Source organism: Falco rusticolus, chromosome 4 (assembly GCF_015220075.1).
Source record: "Falco rusticolus isolate bFalRus1 chromosome 4, bFalRus1.pri, whole genome shotgun sequence".
In the NCBI taxonomy this organism is placed as follows: Eukaryota; Metazoa; Chordata; class Aves; order Falconiformes; family Falconidae; genus Falco; species Falco rusticolus.
Genome location: NC_051190.1, coordinates 6,517,446 through 6,538,500, shown reverse-complemented (window position 1 = coordinate 6,538,500; position 21,055 = coordinate 6,517,446). Strand labels below are relative to the sequence as shown.

Here is a 21,055-nt window from a genome sequence, read left to right as displayed (position 1 = left end):
TGTGTGTCCATATCAAGCTGTGAGCTGAAATTATCAATTTTATTCAGTTCATTCATATAAATCTTCAATGACATAACCACATTGAGTATTATAAACCATTTTAAAATAACAAACAAGCAAGCATGTACTCATCTTGGATATAATTATTTCAAGGTAAAATATTTGTGGTATTTGTATATAGTAACAGGTAAGGCTTTAACTGTGTGGTTTTCTTGATGAGCCAAAGTATCAAAAACATTTGGAAGCGCATCATTTGCATAGTTTTCTGTTCCAGAATACTCTTTTCTAGGGAGTTAGATCTATCGACCAGCAGGGAACAGGATCACTGGCTGACTCAAGCCTGTAATCTTTCTTGTATTGCCTGAAACAAAAGCAAACCAAGAGAAATTTGTGATAAAATAATCAGAAGGCAGGCCCAGCATCAACCTCTGGCCTGCAGATGGTACAAGGAGTCCGAGGGCCTGCGTGTGCCGGGGCTGGGGGCAGCGGTGGGGGGTCTGTGGGGACAGCGAGCAGAAGCCGCGCGCTTACAACATTCCTTCCACATCCCAGGAACTTGCTACAAGCAACGGAAATGTAAAAAAAAAAATTTTCTCATGGTAAATCCAACTGAAGAAACACCCTCCACGTAAACGTGCAGCAGAACCTTACTTTATCAGGCATTTTTCACACAAACCATAGCCCCAGGGAATGATTTCCCCCTCCCTATGAAATAGGAACCTCGAGCCCTGTAGCATCACTGAACAAGCAACAAATGCAGGCTGTTAGAGAAAAACTCAAGCACAAGTTCCTATTATTTACACCAAAGGGGCGTATTCTTACAGGAAAACACTCCCTTTAGTTTCATTTTGTTTTGATCTGCGCTGTTTGGTGACAAAATGCATCTCAAAGCATGTCCGTCACTCATCCCAGATCTGTTACCTGGTAACTTTGTGCTCAGATCCAGACACACTTAGGAGTCTTTCGTCCGCTCGCTGATTGATGTTGGAATTGTTCTCAAATCGCACTTTTGAATAAAACTGACCTAAGCAACACACAGAGAAATAATTTAAAAATACAAAATATCTGAGTATTGGTGTTCATTTAACCGTAATGGCAGCTATAACACCAGGAAAGCCGCTGTCTGCCTCAGAAAACAAACAAACAGACCACATTTGGAAGCTCCCTTATAAGTTCAGAATATTCCTGTGTTTCTCCTGTTATCCCTAGCATCCCTCCACAGAGAGACTCAGCCTTGCTCTGATGGGGCTTCACTACTTCTTTTTCTTTTTTCTTTTTTTCTTTTTCTTTTTCTTTTTTTTTTTTTTTTTCTCTGCAAAGTTTTTGAAACAACTTCAACTTCAGTCCCATCAGGATTTTGGGAGTTGAGAGGTTCAGAACCAGCTGGCTTTCATTTTCTAACCCTGACGGTTCACAATTTTATGTCCATTATTTATAGTCCACTATTTGACATCAAATGAATTTGCTGCATAAATTATGCCATTCTACAGCACTACTGAGGTTGAGCCCAACTATTATTTTAGCTTTATTGTAATGTTTTCTAAAGCCATACTAGTCTCTTTAGGGTGGTACCAGCAGTGAGCAGAAAGCATTATGTTATGTTTCCTGGGTGAGAGCTCCCCTCCTCGCAGAGGGGTGCAGTAAAGGGTGATGTTAGTTATCTGAAAAGAATAAATTAAATGTAAAGTTTCTCTTGAACCCCCGAATTACAGCATTCCTTTTCATGCTTTTCATGAGCTTGTCAGGACCGAAGTAAGTAAAATCTGAATAAGGGCTTACGATGTGGCTGACCCCCCCCCCCCCCCCCCCCCCCTATATTCTTCTTTCAGGACCTTAGTTACAATATTGTCTTTGCTACATACATTCGTAAAGATACATACCCAGCACTCCGCTGACTTGGTCAGAAAAGCGGTCGGTGTTCAAGAAATACAGCCCAAGGAAATCATCTGGAAACTTTACCAAGGAAATTTTTACTGTGACCGCATCAGACAACGATGCTGTAACGCTCCTTTCCTTCTCGACTGAGACTCTCAGCCTAGGAAGTAAATTATAACATTATTTCCAAGAAGAATATGAAGAAAGAATATGTATTTAACTAGCTGACATTAACTAATTAAAATAATTTAATTTTTACTTTTTGTCCCTTTCCTGCATTTTTCATGATCTATGGGTGGTGATTTTTAAGCTAGAAAATATTAAGTAACGTATCTTTTCTGTCTGCTGCCCAACAGGTCTTTTTCTTACCAGGTCACATACAAATACACCAACAGAGGAGAACTGTTCGCTGGTGAAAAACCTCATTATCCATAATGACAAGAAATGCTTGGATGGAAAAAAAAGAATACCTTTTCATCATTTTGAGGAGTAAAAAGGGAGACTAGATAACATAATTCAATCCACTTTATGGACAAGTGAAATAATTTTTTCTTAGATATTTTGTAAATTTAGAATATATATAGGTTTTTTCATCATCAAAAGCATAGGTTTTTTCAGACCCTGCCTTTCTTCTAACCCGTTAATTTGATGCTGACCCCAGGCTGGCCTGCGGAACACCAGCATCCTCCGTCATTCTTTGTCCCTTGCGGGTCTGGTGCGACAAAAACACGCCGGCACGCGCTGGCGTGCAGAGCGCTGCGGCTGCGAGGGCTCAGCTGCTTGAAGCAGGGGAATCACTCTGCTTGGCAGACGACAAATTATGGAAGGGCATAAGTCCAGCATGTTCTTCATTCCGTTTGGATTACAAAAATAATTGAAAGCAGTTGTTTTAGGACTTCTGTTATTGCCTAGAACTGCCTGGAAGGGAGGGAGCGCAGTGTGTCCTGGCTGCCCCAGACCAACAGCAGGTTCCCCCGGAGCTTTATCCCTACAATGCAAAAAAGCTGGTGGAGCTGGCAGCATTTAGCTCTTTCTTGTGGTGGGGAAGGATCCTGCTCTAATTAGTCTGACAAACAAAGTCTACGTTTCAAGCACCCTTTCTCCAACAGCGGGCACTTAGTTACAGGCAGCTATTCAAACGCTTTATGCCTCCCAATAAAAAAAAAATGTCAGCTGCCCAGATGTGAGTTATTGCTAAAACTGAGGAGGAAGAAAACTTCAGCCTGTGTGGAGCCCAGTGATGTATAAAAGAGACAGTAAATGTCAAAGCCATCACTTGGCGGTACCCGCCCGGCGGCTGGAGGCACACAGAGCCTGGGTGGCAGCCGGCACAGCGCTGGCGCAGGGGCTGCGGCGGGTCCTTTTCTTTGGAAGATAAATGGTCTGCCTCTGACGCTGAAGCAGAAAGGCAGGCGGTTGTTTTGCTTCTTTAAATCAAAAGGAATGGAGAATTAAAATCAAACCTTTTTTGTTCTCTGTACTAGAAATGGGACATTGGGAAGGTTCCCTGCTTTGGCTAACGCCGAGTTATGCACTGGGTAAGGGCATTTGGAAGCGTTTGCTTGAGCCAACGTGAAAACGGAGGCCTGGATGAGAAAAAAGATCTGATGGATTTTCAAGTTTGGGAAAGAACAGGGTGATGTTTCTTACCCCTGGATGGTGGAGGTGGCTGACTCCGTCCATGGCAGCCGAGTGCTCCCGTTATTGTGGCTTAGGACGATCTCATCCGTGGAGACATGGATTTGTGTGGGGGGATTCACATAGCTAATTGCAAACTGCACAAAGTGATTCACTCTGTCTCCAAGTTTCCCTGTCACCGTGAGGCCTTTAACAACATCAGCACAAGTTTGTCAAGCGACTGTGCTTTTAAGGTACAAGTGATCTCAATAAAACTGCGCCAGCTTTGTTGCTGAAACAGCTTCAGTCTTAGATCTAGTTTTGGGAGGCACAGTACGCCGGATTTCAGCTCGACGTGCCCCAGGGCTGTGGTGGGGTCACCAGAGTCCGTTTCCCCCCATGTTACCACCTCCTCTCTGGGGTGGCTCTGCTCCATAATCAGAGAGCTGACAACTGGCGCCTGGGGGCCACAGCTCCTCCGAGGACCACAGACAAACCGCAGCACGTTAAGAGCGTTCGTCTTTCATTAGCATGTAGGGACCGTGGGGCTTAGGGTCTCCATGTCCTCAGAAGCCCCCAGGGCTGGGCAGGGGAAAACCCTAAAGACCACAGATATGACAGGAGGAGAAGGAGGTGACCCACAACCAGACCTGCGAGAAGTGCCCTCAGCTGTTGCAACAGTGAAAGTTAATATTGGCTAACAGGAAAAATTAACCACAGCCTCTCGGGTCACTGCCAGGCAGCAGTGTGACAGCCCTTCACGAGAGGGGGGTTATTCCCAAAGACACCAGCTGCTCTCCTAGACCACAGTGGCTCTCCTTGCCCGTGGTACCAGGGGCAATCTGGCTCACTCACCTTGCTCCGGGTCTGACAGCAGGTGGACAGGAGGCTGTGCTTTTCCATCAGTATTTAAACAGATTATTTCATTTTGTTTGGGTAATTGCAAGAGAAGCTGTGGATATTCGTTGGCTGAAAAGGCAGAAGAACAATATTAGCACACAAGGGAAAATCTAGCTTGTACCCTTTGGACAGGCACAGCAAAATTTATCAATTTATACCTAAAATATTACTTACAGCTTTTACAGAATAAAATTATTAAAATCCTCACAGTAATCATTATTGAAAAGCACACCCAGACACAGCATCTCAATATGAATGAAATGGCAGATTTTTAAACCTAGAGTTTATTAAAGGACAATGAGCCCTTAAAAAAGGTGAGGCTGAAGTTCTGCTGTACTACATTTCTGTTGGTGGTTATATCCTTGAGGCTTTCTCATGGGATATAAGGATATTTTCCACTTAGGTGGAAAGAACCAGCCAAGGTTTGCAAGAAGAGGTAAAGGGTTTTCATAGACTTGATGCAGTCAGAAAAAAAATTATATGAAAAATTATATATTGCAGTTATATTGATGATTAAAATAGGACTAGTATAGGTATTACTTACCAAGAGGTTGTGCTCTCAATTTGTCTCTTACCCTGGCAACTGAAATACTTAAAATTAGTAAGAAGAGTTTAATGAAACATTTTGCTCTAAGTTGGCTAGCTAACCTGGAAGAATGCTGTGACAGAAGCCTTTTTAGCAGAGCTCTTCCCTGACTTCTACAGAGAGCTTTGCTTAAAACAGGACATCCCAAAGGGGAAAAAAAGCACAACGCCCAGTGCCTGTTCCAGTTGGGATCGGCTGTGCTGCTGGGGCACGCTCAGCCCAAGCTGTGTGAGGGTGTAGAGCTGTGTTTTCCCCAGACCCAGCACACCCACCCCAGCTCCTCTTAACACGACTGTGAGTAACTACCTACTGACAACAGCTTCTTGTTGCTGCCGGACTGGGGCTCAGCGCGCCATCGACCTGAAAGAAAAGGTTTTTCCGATGTTCCACTGGTTTGTTGTCATGCCTTGCATCTCCCTTCCCACCTTTTGCAAGGGAATCCCTCCCACACGTTGCTCGGTGACGTTTTTGGATGCAGCCACGCGTGCACGTGTGCGGACCCCATGCAGGCAGCCCCCAGCCTCTTGCTTTGTGCTGTGGGAGCTCCCAGCACTGCCCAGCTCTGTCCCTGCAGCATCCTGGGGTTCCCTCTGCAGCATCCTGGGGTTCCCTCCTTGCAGGAGGCTGCGCCCCACATTGTCTTCACACAGCCAACCCCAGGACTGGTCAATTAATATTTTTTACACCCATTTCCTTCAGCTTAACTCATACATGCTTTTCCAGATCTTTCAAATTTAGTTTCAGGAGGTGTCACACTTCATTTCAGGAGGTGTAATTATTTTTTATTTCTGAAAAGGGACCAAGGTTGTTTTCAAAAGTTTATAGCTCATTATAAAATATCTGTGGACTGAAGTACATATAATAAAAACTAAATTGTGTATGAGTGGGCATCCACAATCAAAATGTATTTATTAAAGTAACGTTGTTATGAACCTACATATGAAACAAACTTTATAAAGTTATCCTGAACAAAACCAAAGGAAGAGCGCTTACCAGGAGGTGATCCACTCCTCAGCCTGTAAGCATCTGGAGAAAGACAAGAGAGTATCTGTATTTTATTCACGATTGCTTTACATATCTTACGGGAGCGTTTCGAACAGCAAATCTATAATTCTCCAGCTGCAGCTCCCGAAGCGAACTACCTGCAGTAACGGCGCCCACAGAACTCAAGCAGTGACCCCTGGGAAGCGTTGCCAGCCAGAGGGTGGAAACGGACAAAAACTGCTGAGAACTTGGTGAGGAAGGGATTCACGAAGAGGGATCTGATTGCCTGCTGGACACCGGGGGGCTCGCCCGCCTGGCACCTGGGGGCACGGAGGGGCGAGCGGCGGTGGGTGCAGCCAAGTTGCCCGTCCCAGTGCGAAGGCAGGTGCTTGTGGTGAGAGGGGACACCCAGCACCCAGCACCCAGCACGAGGCTCTGCAAAGGGGCCGGCTCCACGCAGAGCTGCAGCACCAGTGCAGGCTGGCAGCATGGTCCCTCCGGAGCGCTGCAGCCCCAGACCAGACTGCTGCTGGCAGTTACAAATCAGATGAGCTCAATGTGAGAAACTGCAACACCCGAAAAAGAAGATCAAAGCCTCCCTTGGTGGTCCCAGTAGCCCAGCACCCTGTTTGCCCCTTCTCCTCCCCAGCTGCTCTGGCTGTGCTGATCTGTCACGATGGAGAGCAACACTGCTCAGTGATGCTCTGCTGGGCACCAATGCCAGATCCAGTAGGAACATCCCTATGCCCTTCAGCAGCCATGCCTGCCTGCCCATCACTGATGTAGGGCTTGGCGCCTGCTACGGAAACAGGTTGTGCCGCTGGGGTGGCCTCATATTCTTCTCCTCTTGCAGCCAGAGGGAGCTTTGAGGGGGGGGCAGTGCCAAGCCCTGCGTGCCCCTGGAGCAGGGCAGGACAGCTGCTGGGCCCTGCTTCTGCTCAGGGAGGCTTCTGCTATGGGAGTCCCCAGCGCCACACTGAAACAGGCAACCCTCAGAGAACAGCATTATAATTCCCTCAGCGCATTTCTGTGAAAGAACTAGAGCAAACCCAGGGCTCTTCGCTACAGAAGCATTGCCATTATAATGTGTTATCATAGCTGAGATTATCAGATTCATAACGCTGGAAGTTTAAAATTAATATTCAAACAGATGTATTATGTCCAGAAAGACAGAAAAAAGCCCGAATACCTAAGTCATCCTCAGAAGTCACTCCAAAGTATCTTGCGCTTACTTTTTTGACAGATGCTTCGCACATGGTAGGAAGAAGCAGAAAACATCACATTTACTGTTTACTAAAGGACTACTTTTCCTCATGAGTAAAGACAATTTTCGCCTTCAAGACTTTCCGAATGGAAGATTTTCTCCCTTTGCCCATGTTAACCACCCAAACCTTGCACGGATCTTGGCAGTCATCGCTTAGGTTTGCTCCACATGCTTTAACAAATCTCAGATACTTCCCACTATAGAACAACCACCACGAGCTCAGGTTTTTTTCCTTTTTCTTTTTCTTTTTTTTTTTTTTTTTCATTAGAGACTATTATGAAAATATGCTACTGGAAAAGAAGAAAACATTTACCTCCTACTGGAAAACTGCTGGGCTTCTCATTATCTAACACAGAGAAGAGGGACAGATCAGTATCATACAGTCAACACTAAATGACTTTACCCTTGTGCAAACCAGACCCACCCCCAAAAAAAAAAAAAAAAAAGTGTGTGTTGGGCTTCGGGTGATGAGCTTTTTTTGTGTTAGAGGACTGGCAGACAGAGCACATGCCAGACTCCTAGCGATGGTGTGCTTTCCTCCCCTGTGTTCATTTTTCCACGTTAACGCTACAGAGGAAAGTGCAGATTCCTGCAGTGGCAGCAATGCTGAGTAACAGCTGTTACGTTACTTTCAGTTAATACTTAAACAAGTTATTTTCCATTTCAGTAGTAGGGCCCACTTCACCTTTTAAAAAAGGCCCGTGTGGTTTATTTTGGAAGGAAGCTAATCCCTGACCTCCTGCCTCCGGCGTGGCTCCCTGCCGTGGCACATTGCTATAAGATGAGCCTATACCGGAGCCCCAGGAACAGCACGTTTCAGGAGGGTGATTCGATGCCCCCATTTACCAGCTTCGGTGGGTTTGTTTGCCAGCTCCATCTGCTGCTGGCCAGTGGGTTTGGTGACCACCATGGACGTGAGGGGTGTGACGAAGCTGTACTGCAGGGACAGCTCTAAGGCTCGTGCCTCCAGGGCTTTCTGCTCCTCTTCTTGTGCTGAAACACTAAAGTCTGGGTTAATGATGAAGAAATAACGTATAGAGGCTGTGAGCAGGTCATCTTCAGATTCTTTTTCATATTAGCTGTGTCTCAACAAATATTTTTTGTTATTAAAGGGCAAGTAGTCTTATTGGGATAACTCAGCTGTTCTCGTGCTTGAAATTATGGAGATGCTTAATTGTCTGCAACCCTGGAGCCTATGTATGGTTCAAATATGTAAAAATAATAGGTACATCAACTATTAAATGTCTTGTGGACATACTTATGGTTCTCTTTACTAAGTATTGCCATTCATTTATCTACAGACAATATTTTTGGATGTGTAACAACAGCTCAACACAATCCATGCGATTAAAATCTATTTCATAGTAATGTCATGAAGAATATATTATATTATGTTTTCATGTATGTATATACATAAATATATACACATTTAATGATACAGCACCATCATAAACTGAAAGGCACCCCATGTTCCTCATACAGTAATGAAGTCTTCTGCCAGTATACTATGTTTTTAATACTATCTGCAGAAATATTTCTGTTTCTTTTTGTTTTCTGATGTATCATTTGTGAATTAAGAATCTGAATTCTAAGTAGTTAAAACTTTGTAGTACAAAACATTAAAATAGCTTACGATTTTTCCAGAAGCTGCTGAATGGTTAAGTAAGCCCACAGTCTCTCTATGAAATTTCCAAAGATGTAACTTTGATTTTGAAATACTTGCTCCTTCTCTCTGATGTTTGCTTCTTCTTTAAGAGTCAAGCCACCAACATGCTGAAGTGGGAGAAAACTGACCATCAAAAAAGCAGTTCCAGACTTCTTTTGCAGTCATATTATTAGGCTTAAAAGAACATCTTTCAGTACCAAAGTGCCCTTTTTGTCCTTCAATTTTGTCTTTTCCCACTGGAAAATGCAACTCCCAACAGCCCAAGTTTTTTTTGGATATATATTTCTGGACTCAAAACAATGTTGAAAAAAGGAGGTATATAATTGTTAAATTTCAACATTTTTGAGATGAATAATTCAGATTTCTTTCTTCATTATAAAAATACAAACCAGTTCCCTAAAAATGCTTGAAGGGCCAAAATAGTATGGTTTTAGAAGGATTAAAATTGATGTTTGCTTGTTTGTGGATATACTTTAAGGTTTTTCGTTTGTAGCAAATTCAGGAGGGGAAAATTGTTTGAATTCTCAAATATTTTCCTGAAATGGGAAAACAGCTGAATGCCCAAATATAGAGAACATATTGTACACAAAAGACTTCCTGAAGTCTCCTATTGCACCATAAAAGACAGAAGGGAGATATGTTTTTCACAGTAAACTAAACACTTACTGACTGAGCTTTAATTTCTACTGGCAAAAGATCAAGCTCCTTGCTAATTTTCCCAGATACTACAATTTCCGATCCTTCAAAAAACAGCTCAAAATTGTTCTTAGTTAATCTCTCAACAGCATTTTCTGGATACTGCATTTCAATTTTCATTAATATTGGGGTAGCCACCTCTTGATAAAAGCCCTAAAGAGAAGCAGAGAAGAGAGAGTGTTCACAAATGACTGCAAAATTATGCAAAGCAGTATGTTGAATGTCTAAACCCCCCTTAAAAATAAGGCAGCAAAGCTTCTTCTCCAGCAGTCTAAGACTGCTGCATATCTAGAAAAAAAACCAAATTCCTTTCTTCCCAAGGTTCAGCTCACCTTGTCCAGCCAGGCTGGTGATGCCATATAAACTGTATCTCCCATGGTAATGTAAGTACCCAAGCAGCATCCCCATTATCACCATCCCACCCAGCTGGGTGTTTTACTTTAGCCACTTTCCACAGCAGATTTTTTAAGTTTTATTGATCCTGAGGATTAATCTTTCTCTTTCTGGGCTAGTGTTCAGCAAACAGTCTCTGCACAGCCAACCAAACCTGGTAGAAGTGGCTTCCCAAAAAAGAGAATGTGCCGAAAGTTCTAACGCCTCGTCAGATGGACCCCAAAGAGCCAGGCTGGTGGTGCTGCAGAGCCCTTTTGTCTGTGTGTGCCTCATACCACCCCGTTTTTTTTAGGGAAACCACAACAAACAACTTCCAGAGGTGGTACTTCAAGCGGCTTGAAAAGGGACCCAAGAACAGAAGTTTTCCCACCATCACCCCCCCAGACAATTTGTCTGTTTGCAGAGGTACAGAAATGAGTGAGTTTCCAGGTTTGACCAGATGCAGCTGATCTGAGGAGGACTCCAACGCTGAGTCATGGTTGGGGTACCAACCCTCAGATACCCCAAAATTAATAGATAAACTCAAACCCAACTCTTCATCTCAGAAAATCTGTGGCTTGGCTGCTAAGACCAGGCATAAGCTGTAGCTGGTAGATGGCTTTTCGGCACATTCCTTAGCCCTGACCTGGAGCTGCAAGGCTGCGTCAGCGTTTTCATAGATACGACGTGCTATTCCCCCGTTGCTTAGGGCCATCTTCTCCAGGAAATTATAACTGACATCAAACCCGAAGCCGAGGCAGAACAGAGCGCATTTCCCACTGACTGCTTTCTGAACGTTTTCTTGAATTACTTCCACATTACTCTCACCTGGAATTGAACCAACAAGCATACCCTTGTTTGGTCGGGTTTTTTAAGGTACACAAAGACAGCGGCGGGTTTAATGGAAAATAATGCCTGAAGTCTTTTAAAAATAATTCAGAATCAAATATTAAAAATATATGGGACAGAATCCCCTTAGCTGAATTGGAGATGAAAGCACCACTCGGTGTATGGGGTGTTAGACCCTGATTCTCCCCCCCAATGACTCGTACTAACTCCTACTCCTGTCCTCATGGCGAAGTGCAAGATATTTTACAAGGCTGCAGGGGCCAGGGGAGGGTTTTTAGGACAAAAGGGACACACACTACACGTCAACAGTGCAAGGGGTGGGAACACTTGTTCAAGCTGGGAAGACGAGTATCCATAAAAATGCTAAGTGTGATTTCGGAGAATGGATTGGTTAATGGGGTAATTCAGACAAACTGCAAATTAACTCAGCCGTGCTTCTCTCCCAGCCCCCTTGTGTGATAAAGGGAAAAGATTTTCACCCCATCAGCTCACCCTGGAGGGCCGCAGAACTGCTCTACCTGCATTTCCAGGCAGGAGCTGGCACTGCCTGTAGCAACACATGGGAGCAGCTCTGTTTTTTCCCTCCCAGCCTGCTTTGCCGAGGAAGGCAGCATACGCAGTGATGCCACAGCATTCACCTGGTGTGTGGATGTGCAGCATGCTCAGGGTGTTTGAGACTCGGGCTGCGCTGAGCAGGTGGCACCGTAAGCTGAATTTTGCTAAAAGACCCCAAACAAGTAAACCAACCCCAAAGCAGTACGGATCCTATGACCTGAAAGGCGGACTGATCTTATTCAGGGGCTTACAGCTGAATTAATATTGCTGGTCTCGGAGAGGTGCTGGGGCCACACAGAAGTTAGATAAACTCCCGTTGAGAACAAGTGATGTTTGTGCCGTTGCATGGGGAGTTATTGCTTATTTAACCCACTATTTCTATCTCAACCCTCTGGTTTGTGCTATCAGAGCTGGTCACTAGTTAGGAGCTAGACATGGAAAAGAATACCAAACAAGAGGCACCTTGAAGATATCTCAAGTTTGGAGCAAGGAGGGTGGAGAAATCTAAGCAACACCCCTCAAATGGGACCATCCATAATATATGCAAAATTGCCATGTTTCGGCTCAAATGGGACCACACATAATATATGCAGAATGTCTGTGTTTCGGCTCTAAGTATTGTACTTCCACGTTACAGCTGTGCCTGGAGTATCTCCAGCATTTCCCTTCAGTTTATAAACTGTGAAGCCAATTTAGCAAAGCAGTTGCCAGCTAAAGGACGCGGAGCCGTGGGCAGGTGGGCTCTGCCATCCCCTCTGGCAGCCCTTGCCGGAGCCCTCCCATAACCATCCCCTCTCTGCCGCAGCTCCAGCGATAGCCCAGCCTGCTGACACCAAAGCTCTCCTGAAACGCAGACTGTGTCTCCCAACATCTGGGATGCAAGTGCAAAAGATAAAAAAGAATCGAGGGGAGAAGAGGCTGAGGCTGGTATTTACTCACCAGAAGTGGGCTGGCCGTCTGTCAGCAAAATAATCATGGAGACGCTCCGTTCGGGCAGCCTCTCGGCTTTATCCAGCACGCTCACGGCAGTCAGCAGGGCACGGTTGATGTCTGTGCCTGTAATGAGAAAGCAGGCATCACTCTCTTGAAAGGGATAATCATCGGAAGAAATCTGTGCACTTCATCTGCAGAGGCCCTGCAGAGTTGTTTAAAGTTTTCTGCAGGAAGAAAACTTCAGAGAGGTGGGGATTGGAGGGTTTAGCCTACTGGGCTTAATTACAGTGTATTATATTGTGATGGCAATGCTGGAGGATTCTTTTGGGAGCATTTTCCACACATATGTCACGGGCAGTACAAACATGTCTACAGCTGTTAAAAAGCACTTAAATAAACACACTGTCGTCTGTTAACCTGCATCTAAGAAGTGTCTCCTAGCCTTATCTGAGAGGTCAAAGATAAAAGCTGGGCACAGGTGGGCTTTGTTGGTGTTAGCACCGGGGATAAGGAAACCGACGTTAACACTAACAGCATCACATTAACAGGAGATACAGCCTTTTAGATGTGTTTAAAAGTGAATAATAAAACACATGGAGCGGTGCACCAATTGAAAGGTTTCACACCTGTTTTGCCTATTCTGTTTCTGCAGCGCGGCTGACACAGGAGTATAACTTCGGATGCATTTTATTTTATGCCCCTGATTTTACAAGGGGACCCTTGATATATAAAAAAAGAAATAATCAGCTGATTGCTGTCAAATACTGAGTGAATGGCCATTTTTTCATAGAACAAATATACTGTTGGGAAATCTTGCAGCCATCTCTGTTATAAAAACCCCAAATGAAGCTTTGTGGCTTGTATGGTTGATAGATGTGATGCAGCCAAGCCGTCCACTCCCATAACCAGCCTTTCTATCCCACTCAGAACTACTAAAAACCGACTTGCTTTGTGAGCACTGACGGTAGTTCTGTGGCAGTCTATGACTGATAAAAATCACAATTTTATTCTAAGCAATATATTCTGTTGGGTGCCCGTTTGTGGTTACAAGCATCTAGGTGGTGCCTCGTACCTCCACCAGCAGAAAGAGTTTGCACGAATCCCGTAGCACTCGCCACATGCTCCGCAGTGGCTGGCAGCAAAGAGCTCTTCCACTCCGCCACTTTGCTGTTAAAGGTGATAAAGCTGAAACGGTCTTCTGGACGGAGGTCTTGCAAAATCTTCAGCAGGGCATCCCTCGTCTGTGCCAACGAGAAAACAATCACTTGGACTATTTCTGCTTCTCTGCCAGAACTGGAATTGGAATGGCAGGGTAATAAGGGGGTTTCCCTGCAGCACTACTCAAGATGCAGCCCAATGATTTTATTTAGTCCTAATGGTGTTTTTCAGGTTGAGACCATCAGAAACAGCCAATTAACTTAACTTATGGACAAAAAAAAGCACCTGTGAGGGCTGTAGCAGGCTTGTCTGCTCTCTAGCAAAGCTATATACACAGTCATCGGTAAAGGTAAAACAGACTAATTCTTTAAACTTCATTAAAGAAAAAAATTAGAAGCATATTATTTTGCAAAGATAGAGACAGAAAAAGTGCTGTCTGCCTTAGTGTTTGATACCCGTGAGAAGAGCCGTGTCAGAGAAGTGTTGCTCTCCAACAGTGTAAATCTGTGCGTACGTATTTTTGAGTGTTTCTGTAACGGCTGAAGATTTTGCTCTCCACAAAACCAGCACGTGCTTCAAAAGTCAAATCCACAGCCACCTCGCCCACCGGCCGGCGGGTGGGCCTGACGCCAGCAGAGGCCACCGCTCTGGGGTAAGTTACCTGCTCAATTTTTCTGCCTGCCATGGAGCCACTTCGATCTATAACGAAGATGACATTTTTGGGAAACACCGGCATTTCATGGGGTGCAAAGTAATGCACAAAATAGCCATTGACAATCTGAAATACAACATGTGAAATCATGTTCAAATGACACCTGGATAAATAAATCTTAACATTCTGGCATAGCAAGGAGAAGGGTGCATGCCTAGTATTCTGTTCTTCTAGGCAAGCTCAAATCAAAGGACTATCAAAATGTATTTCCTAGCTGGAAGGGACACTATCTGTAGAGAGCAAATTACAAGAGAACAGCATGTATATGTGTGTGTATATATAAAATACATATATTATAAGCCTCAGTGCCATATGTGTGAGACCTCTGTATTATCAGTGTATATTATGTTACTTCTTTGTTATCGCATATTGGTACATCTCTATTTGTCGACTGTCATCTTTTAGCACATTTAGTATACTGTATTAATGAAATGGTATGGAAAATAATGTACTTCACTCCCTAGGATATGCTTTGGTCCATAAATATTTTTAAGTTTCTGTTCTCTTTAGTTATGCTTCAGTTGTCACAAGGAAAAAAAGAAAACCAAGCAGTCATTTTAATAGTTACATAAATCACATTCCTCTAAGCTTCATTTGTAGGTAGCCACAAATACACCTTAGATCAGCCAAAATAATAACAACAACAACAACAAAAATATGTCAAGAGACATCTATATAGTGGCGGTATAGATTTGGTATTGAAACAAAATCTGAAAGATTTATTTTTTCATGGATGACCCATTCTTGCAACACATCTGTTGTCTGCGGGTTTACCGAAAGTCGGCACCGCTTTGTGCTGTCCCTGGATTGAAGAAAAGTTCTTTTACTGTCAGTCTTAGCATTTCAAAGTAAATGTTGATGTTTGGCTGATTTGACTTCACCTTCAGACTTATCTATGATCTGAAAGTGGTTTTATTTCTATTTCTTCTTTACCTGTATAACACCTGCGGTGGCACCTCTTTTAACATCATAGCGTACAACAAAATCACCGTTGAGGAGGGTTTCGTCGAGTTCAGGATTTATCTTCTGTTGATCTACAGTTGGCTTAAATGAAATGCGAGCCTGCAAAGCAATCAGAAGAAAAGATTTAAAGCAACATAAAGCTGCCACTGGCGGCAATACCTGGCAGCTGCTGCTTTACCTTGGTTTCGGTCTGCACTTTTGTGAGCGCCTCAGTTAACTCATTTGTCATGAACGTGCTGTCCGTCGCCAAGAAGCGTATGCCTTGGGGTTCGAAGATGTGCACATCAATCTGACACCAGAGAAGGCGGCATCAGCATCTTGGTGGGAACAGGGCTACGGTGCTCCCTGCCCTGCCCTGGTAAGGGGCAGCTCACCTGGAAATGCTTAACCAGCTGCTTCGGCCGGACCTTGAGCAGCAGCTCGAACTTGCCCAGCTGCCGTTTCAGCAGCTCCTCGTACATCAGCTCAAAAGTGACTTTGCTGGCAGCCGCAACGCTGACGGACACGTGAAACTGCTCCAGTTTTCTGTCCGTGATTCTGGCAAGGGGAGAAGAGAGACTTACCTCCTGCCGGGAGGGTTTGCTGGTGGTGGCCAAAGTTTATGAAGCGTGCTACATAATGGCCAAGGGGACGCATAGAATAAATAAAAGTAGTAGCAAATCTTATTCATAATAGAGAAGATTTTTTGCATGGCGGGTGGTATTATATACATTACTTATATTACGTTTGTGTGCTATGGGTGCTGCAGATGCAAGCTGAGAAACGGAGCAGAAACCTCTGCGTGCCTCAGGCTGGGACCAAGCAGAAGCGGGGTGAATACACGGGAAGCACAGATTAAATAAACCCTGAAAGCGTGATGCCGGCTCAAACGCCACAGTCTGCTGCTCTCGCAGGGAAGCAGCCTCAGTGACTGAGCATCATCCCGGCCTGGCAAGGTGCTCCCACGTGACAGCAAGTCCCAGGGCAGCACTTAACGGTGACACCCCCAACCAAAACCATTGCAGGACCAGATATAAATCATCAATATATGTGAATGTATATGTGTGTATATAGAGAGAACTTACACACACCCACACCCTGTCCCTCCCAACGAGAAGCCCAGGCTGCTTTTCACATTTATCCCCACTGAGAGGTGCCTGGCTCCAGGGTTTAACCTGCCCCAGCCAAACGAGGCGCCGAGGAGCATCAGAGCAGCCTTACTCAGGGTGGCAACGTACTTGACGAGGCCGGCGCTCTGCCCGCGCGAGACTGCAGTGTCATATTCCTTCTGAGCAGAAACTTTCTCCTTTATTATTCCTGGGTATACTTTCCCGTCAATAGACCTGTTTGGTTTCCATAAAAATTAATTAATATTAGAAGGAAAGCGCTGGGGAAAGAAACAAGAGGAATGCTGCACTTTGTGGCATTCCCTCAGAGCATGAGCAGGGGACAGTGGTTGGCTCCCACATCCCTCCCTGTCCAGGAGGATGCTCCGTGCAGGGTCTCAGGGAGACTGGAGCAGGAGCAACAGAGCATTTTGTGTGGGACCCTCCAGAGCTCAGCTCTCTGTGCTTTTTGCTGGCTTCCACCCCCCAGCCCCCAGAGCTGCCTCCTCCACAGCACAGGCAAGGACTGGTCCTACATGGAGAAGTTGGTGATGAAAGCTGTCTTGGGTAACTCCACTTCAAAAGTTGCCTCTCTGGACTCATTAGCTCGGTTGACAATTTTGCTGGTGATGATGGTGTGAGCAAATCGTGACGTGACCTTGCAGTCCACGTGGAGGCTGTAGATTTCAATGGCATGCTGGAAAAAAAAAAAAACCAGCCTGAAACAGAAACACTCAGTTTTTGCTCCTTACCTGGGGGATGTTATTGGAAAAGTTTGGTGAGGGAACAAACTGTCAGATCTGGCTGGAGCTGGGGTGGTGGTTCATGACCAGCATGGCCAGATATCTGCTCATTCGCATCTCTGCAGCTGTGACCGCAGCCCCACGCAAAATCTGCAGCTACAGCTGCGTGCTGTTGTTCCACAGAAGGCTTCTGTCGAGCCTTTTTCTGTGCTCTTCTCTCCTTGGGGTACCCTGAAGCAGCTGCTGTGTCACCCCAACACATTGCCTGAGATTAACCTCAGAAAAACCAGATGCCTCTTTAAGCACCCAACCTATGGAGGAGACCTGCTCGCTTTTTGAGTGACTCTTTATTTGCTCTCCCAGCTGTTGACTTTGCTGCCTGTTTTTCAGCTCGGTGCCTCGTGTCACATATGACGTTCAGCAGGTTGGAAACCCCACGTGGCCCTCCAGCCCCACGGCTGGTTGCACAAGCAGCAATGCCCTTTGAGCGCTTGTGTTTCTCCTGGTCTGGTGCTCCCAGGGCCCCCAACGCTCGAGGGAGGAGGGGACTGTCCCGGAGCTGCCCAGGAACACCCCATGGGGTGGCTGGACTGGGAATCTGCTGGAGCAACTACCTCTAAACACCCTTCTTTCACATTTAGGATGTCTGTCTGTTCTGAAGTCCCTACCTGGGTCTCGGCAGTGACACTAAGAAGGGCTGATCTGGCCATCACCAGCCTCACAACAGCCCAAGAGTTTCTAAAAATAAAAAAGCTCAGCATCAAAGCAGATTGTTGCACTTCCATTTTTACTTTCCAGCCTCACAAACCTTTTGAACGGCGAATTGATCTTTAGTTATTTTGATAATTCATCTCCGCCATCTACTTTGTTCGCCAATTAATGGCATCCACTGGCCTCTTCTAGCATCGAGTGGTTTCTGAGCATTCCTGGCACCTCCACTCGCACTCGCTGCCCTGCCACGCTCGGACCTGCCTCTGGCACACCTGGAGGGGAGGCTCTGCCATGACCAAGGAGCCCTGAGCTGTGGCCTGCTGGGCCAGTGCAGGCACGTGGTGGCCATCGCGGCACAGCCCCCCAGCACAGGAGGAGGTTGCCCTCTACAAACCTTCCCCTGCCCAAACCCTGCCACCAGCACCGCAGGGATGCTGCGGGGGATGAGGGGACAGGGACCCGCACCCCCCGCGCTTCCCAGCCCCAACAGTATTTTAGGCTGTGACCAGCAGAAATGAGGGCGCAGTGGGGCGCAGCATGGTGAGGGGCATCGCTGTGCCCTTAGTGAGGGGGCAGGAGGGAAGCAGCCCCGGGGGGGTACCTGAAAGCAGTGGGGCACCTGAGGCACCACGGGTCCGTACACCGCATCCACCGACGGCTTCTTGCAGAGCCCCTGGCTGCCCTGGCAGCACCCACCAGACCTGTCCCTGCCACCCGAAACCCACCTGCATTTTGGTGGCATTTCACACTTTGGTGAATAGGAACGATGGAAATAAAACCCTTCCAAGACAAGGCTCAAAAATATTGATATTTTTAAAATCAGACCATTGGCGCGCATGATGCAAAACAATTTGCTCCTCCAGACAGCACAAACAGCTGTCTCCTCCCCTCTTTCCCATGCCACACGCGTTACTAAGTGCCCATCAGAAGCCCCTGGCAGTGCAACGGGCCTTGTTCGGTCCTGCTGGAACTGTGGCGAGATCCAAACCCCAACCAGGTGGCTGAGGGAGACCCACTGACCCCTCACATTTGATATTTTACATCCCTGCGGAAAAGCATGTTCAGACACACCTGCAAATGCTCTCCTGCCACGTTTATACTGTAACAGCCCAAACAAACAACCAAAAAGGCCTTAAAAGGACCCAAAGCTCTGAGATCACATCGCAACACACCCAAGGCGCCACAGGTGCTGGTTACCAGTGGTTACCTGTGCTACCTGGCCAGCTCCTGTGTACCGCCAGATCACCAGCTGAGCAAACGAGATATTGTCAAAAAAGAAATAGAGCAAATACCTTTTGAGCAATAGTTTCTGCTGACACTATGAGTGAGGAAAAGACCATCAATGTCAGCAGCGTTCTCTCCTCCATTTTGGGAAGACCAGATTTTCAAATGAAAACTCTGTTTATCTGGATCAGTTAATGAGTAACTTGTGCTTGGGGATATTATGTAGACTTTGAAGAGACCCAGCAACTTAGTATTTACATGTTAAACATAGGTAAAACTTGGACTCTGTTAACATTTATTTTTCCAACAGATCTTTGCTGTTAAACATTAGAATTTTAATGTTTCATAATGCATAAAGTTAAGAAATCCTTATGTTTTCTTTCTAAACTTAGATCTCACTGTGATACATGAAATCCCACTGGCAGATGAACTGATCTGTGCAACAAGCTGCATTTTTGGATGCACGAACCTCCACCACATCTGACAGTAATCAATGTTAAGGATGAGCCCTTTCAAATATCTCAAGCCTTTCAGAGATTTGGAGGTTGCCAAAACATGCAACATTCATGTGAGATTTTACAGCTGGTGGCTTCTCAAACCTTGCTCCTGCTTGCCCAGCTGGCCCGTGAGAGGCATGGAGTGGCCCTCTTGGAACGTCCCTTTTTGCTTCCTTGGATGAGCCATAATCCTTGTTCGTCAAATAGCAAAGTCAGTCGTGGCTTGTATTTACCTGAACAGTAAAAATAAAGTATCAGACCTTGCCTGGACTGCCAGGGGAGAGAGGCGTCGTCAGTGCCTGTACGTACACATATGTACCTGTACAAAGAGGACACAAACCACCCATAAATGAATGCAGCAGCTGTGCAGGGGAGCACATCTGGCCTGGTGCGGCCCTACCACAGCTGCGATGTATCCAGCTGGAGATGCTGCAAAGCTGCCTCTAACCCGTGTGCTCGGTGGGGCTGTTTGCACAAAAGGTGAGCGGCTGGGAGAGCTCTGCACCTGAATTTACCTGCAGACTGAGCGGGATGACTCTTTTCACCTCCTATTTTATAATAATATCTTCATCTAACAGGCACTCCGAGCAATTCCTGTGAAGTTTTTGTTGGTCAAGGGTTGGCTTGTAGCCCTGGAAAAATAAATTGTCTTAAAAGTCCAATTTTGTACATAAATAATTATAGAAAGTGTTACATTAGCACAATTCCTAAATCACATCCTCACTTGTGCGGTGTTTAGGTAGCCTTCTAACGCAAGACAGCTCACATGACTATTTAAAAGATATTTCTCCATCTCTGAGTAGTAAATAACATCTGCCTCTTCTACAAAGCATTTTTAACACCTTGTGGGGAAATAATTGGTTTTTTAGGTGGAGGGGTAACCAGACCCTGGGCAGAATCCATTTCAAAAAGTCACCTCATTGTTAAAAAAAAAATAAAAATAGAGCAAATACCTTTTGAGCAATAGTTTCTGCTAACACTACGAGTGAGGAGAAGACCACCAATGTCAGCAACGTTCTCTCCTCCATCTTGGAAAGACCAGCTCTTCAGCTGGGGAAATCAAGGTAAGAAAGGGGGGCCAGGGAGCAAACTGCTAGGAGCCACTCCTATGCCACACGTCTGGGCTTGCTTGGTTGGTTGGAAAGCTTTCCGCGGGCTTCATTTGTTCATGCATGCCGAGCACAAGAAAATAAAATGTTTGAAATCTTGAAAATGTCAACAGGGCATGAAAAAATAACATCCCCCAGGGCTGTAGTTCAGAGGATCTCTAAGCACACGCCGCTGCTGCGTCAGCCCCTGGTTCCTGTGTGCATTTATCTGAGCACGCGTATACGGGTAGAGTGATGTGTAAGCAGCCGGTGCTGTGCAGAGATGCAACCAAGACAGACGCCCCTCTGCCCCCAGCCCCGAGCAGATGAAGGCTGAGTCCTGCCCTCCCACCGCGATTCCCTGCCCCTCTGCCCTGTGCCGGCAGCTCCCGGGTAGCGGACAGTCCTTTCTCCCCTGAACCTGCAGGCTGTCAGCGCAAACCACTGTTCCGTGTTGCTGTTTGACAGCAGGTTCCCCTTATAACTCCACGGTAGGCGGTGCCATTGATTGTCCTGAATTAACACAGAGATCCTGTGGAAATGCCTGCATCTGGGTTTGCTTCTCTGCTATTTTACA

The 21,055-nt window shown here is 45.8% G+C and overlaps 1 protein-coding gene across 3 annotated transcripts; it reads right to left on the bottom strand.

The window, feature by feature from the left end:
- LOC119146380 (inter-alpha-trypsin inhibitor heavy chain H4-like) lies at positions 1-20,433 on the bottom strand. Of its 3 annotated transcripts, none has more exons than XM_037383943.1 (23): positions 20,344-20,433; positions 16,752-16,912; positions 16,348-16,452; positions 15,505-15,667; positions 15,309-15,419; positions 15,101-15,229; positions 14,117-14,233; positions 13,370-13,538; positions 12,304-12,420; positions 10,607-10,788; positions 9,559-9,741; positions 8,860-8,999; positions 8,073-8,227; positions 7,540-7,572; positions 7,152-7,208; positions 5,972-6,004; positions 5,285-5,338; positions 4,937-4,975; positions 4,348-4,461; positions 3,526-3,700; positions 1,881-2,035; positions 922-1,024; positions 1-361 (listed from the first exon to the last, which is right to left on the bottom strand). In XM_037383943.1, the coding sequence occupies exons 1-23, from the start codon at positions 20,416-20,418 to the stop codon at positions 286-288; spliced, it is 2,646 nt and encodes an 881-aa protein (XP_037239840.1). In that variant the 5' UTR covers positions 20,419-20,433; the 3' UTR covers positions 1-285. The 3 variants fall into 3 exon arrangements, with proteins under 3 accessions (XP_037239840.1, XP_037239839.1, XP_037239841.1); XM_037383942.1 differs by lacking the exon at positions 20,344-20,433 and adding an exon at positions 18,962-19,070; XM_037383944.1 differs by lacking the exons at positions 4,937-4,975; positions 20,344-20,433 and adding an exon at positions 18,962-19,070.
- Between the last annotated feature and the right edge of the window lie 622 nt (positions 20,434-21,055).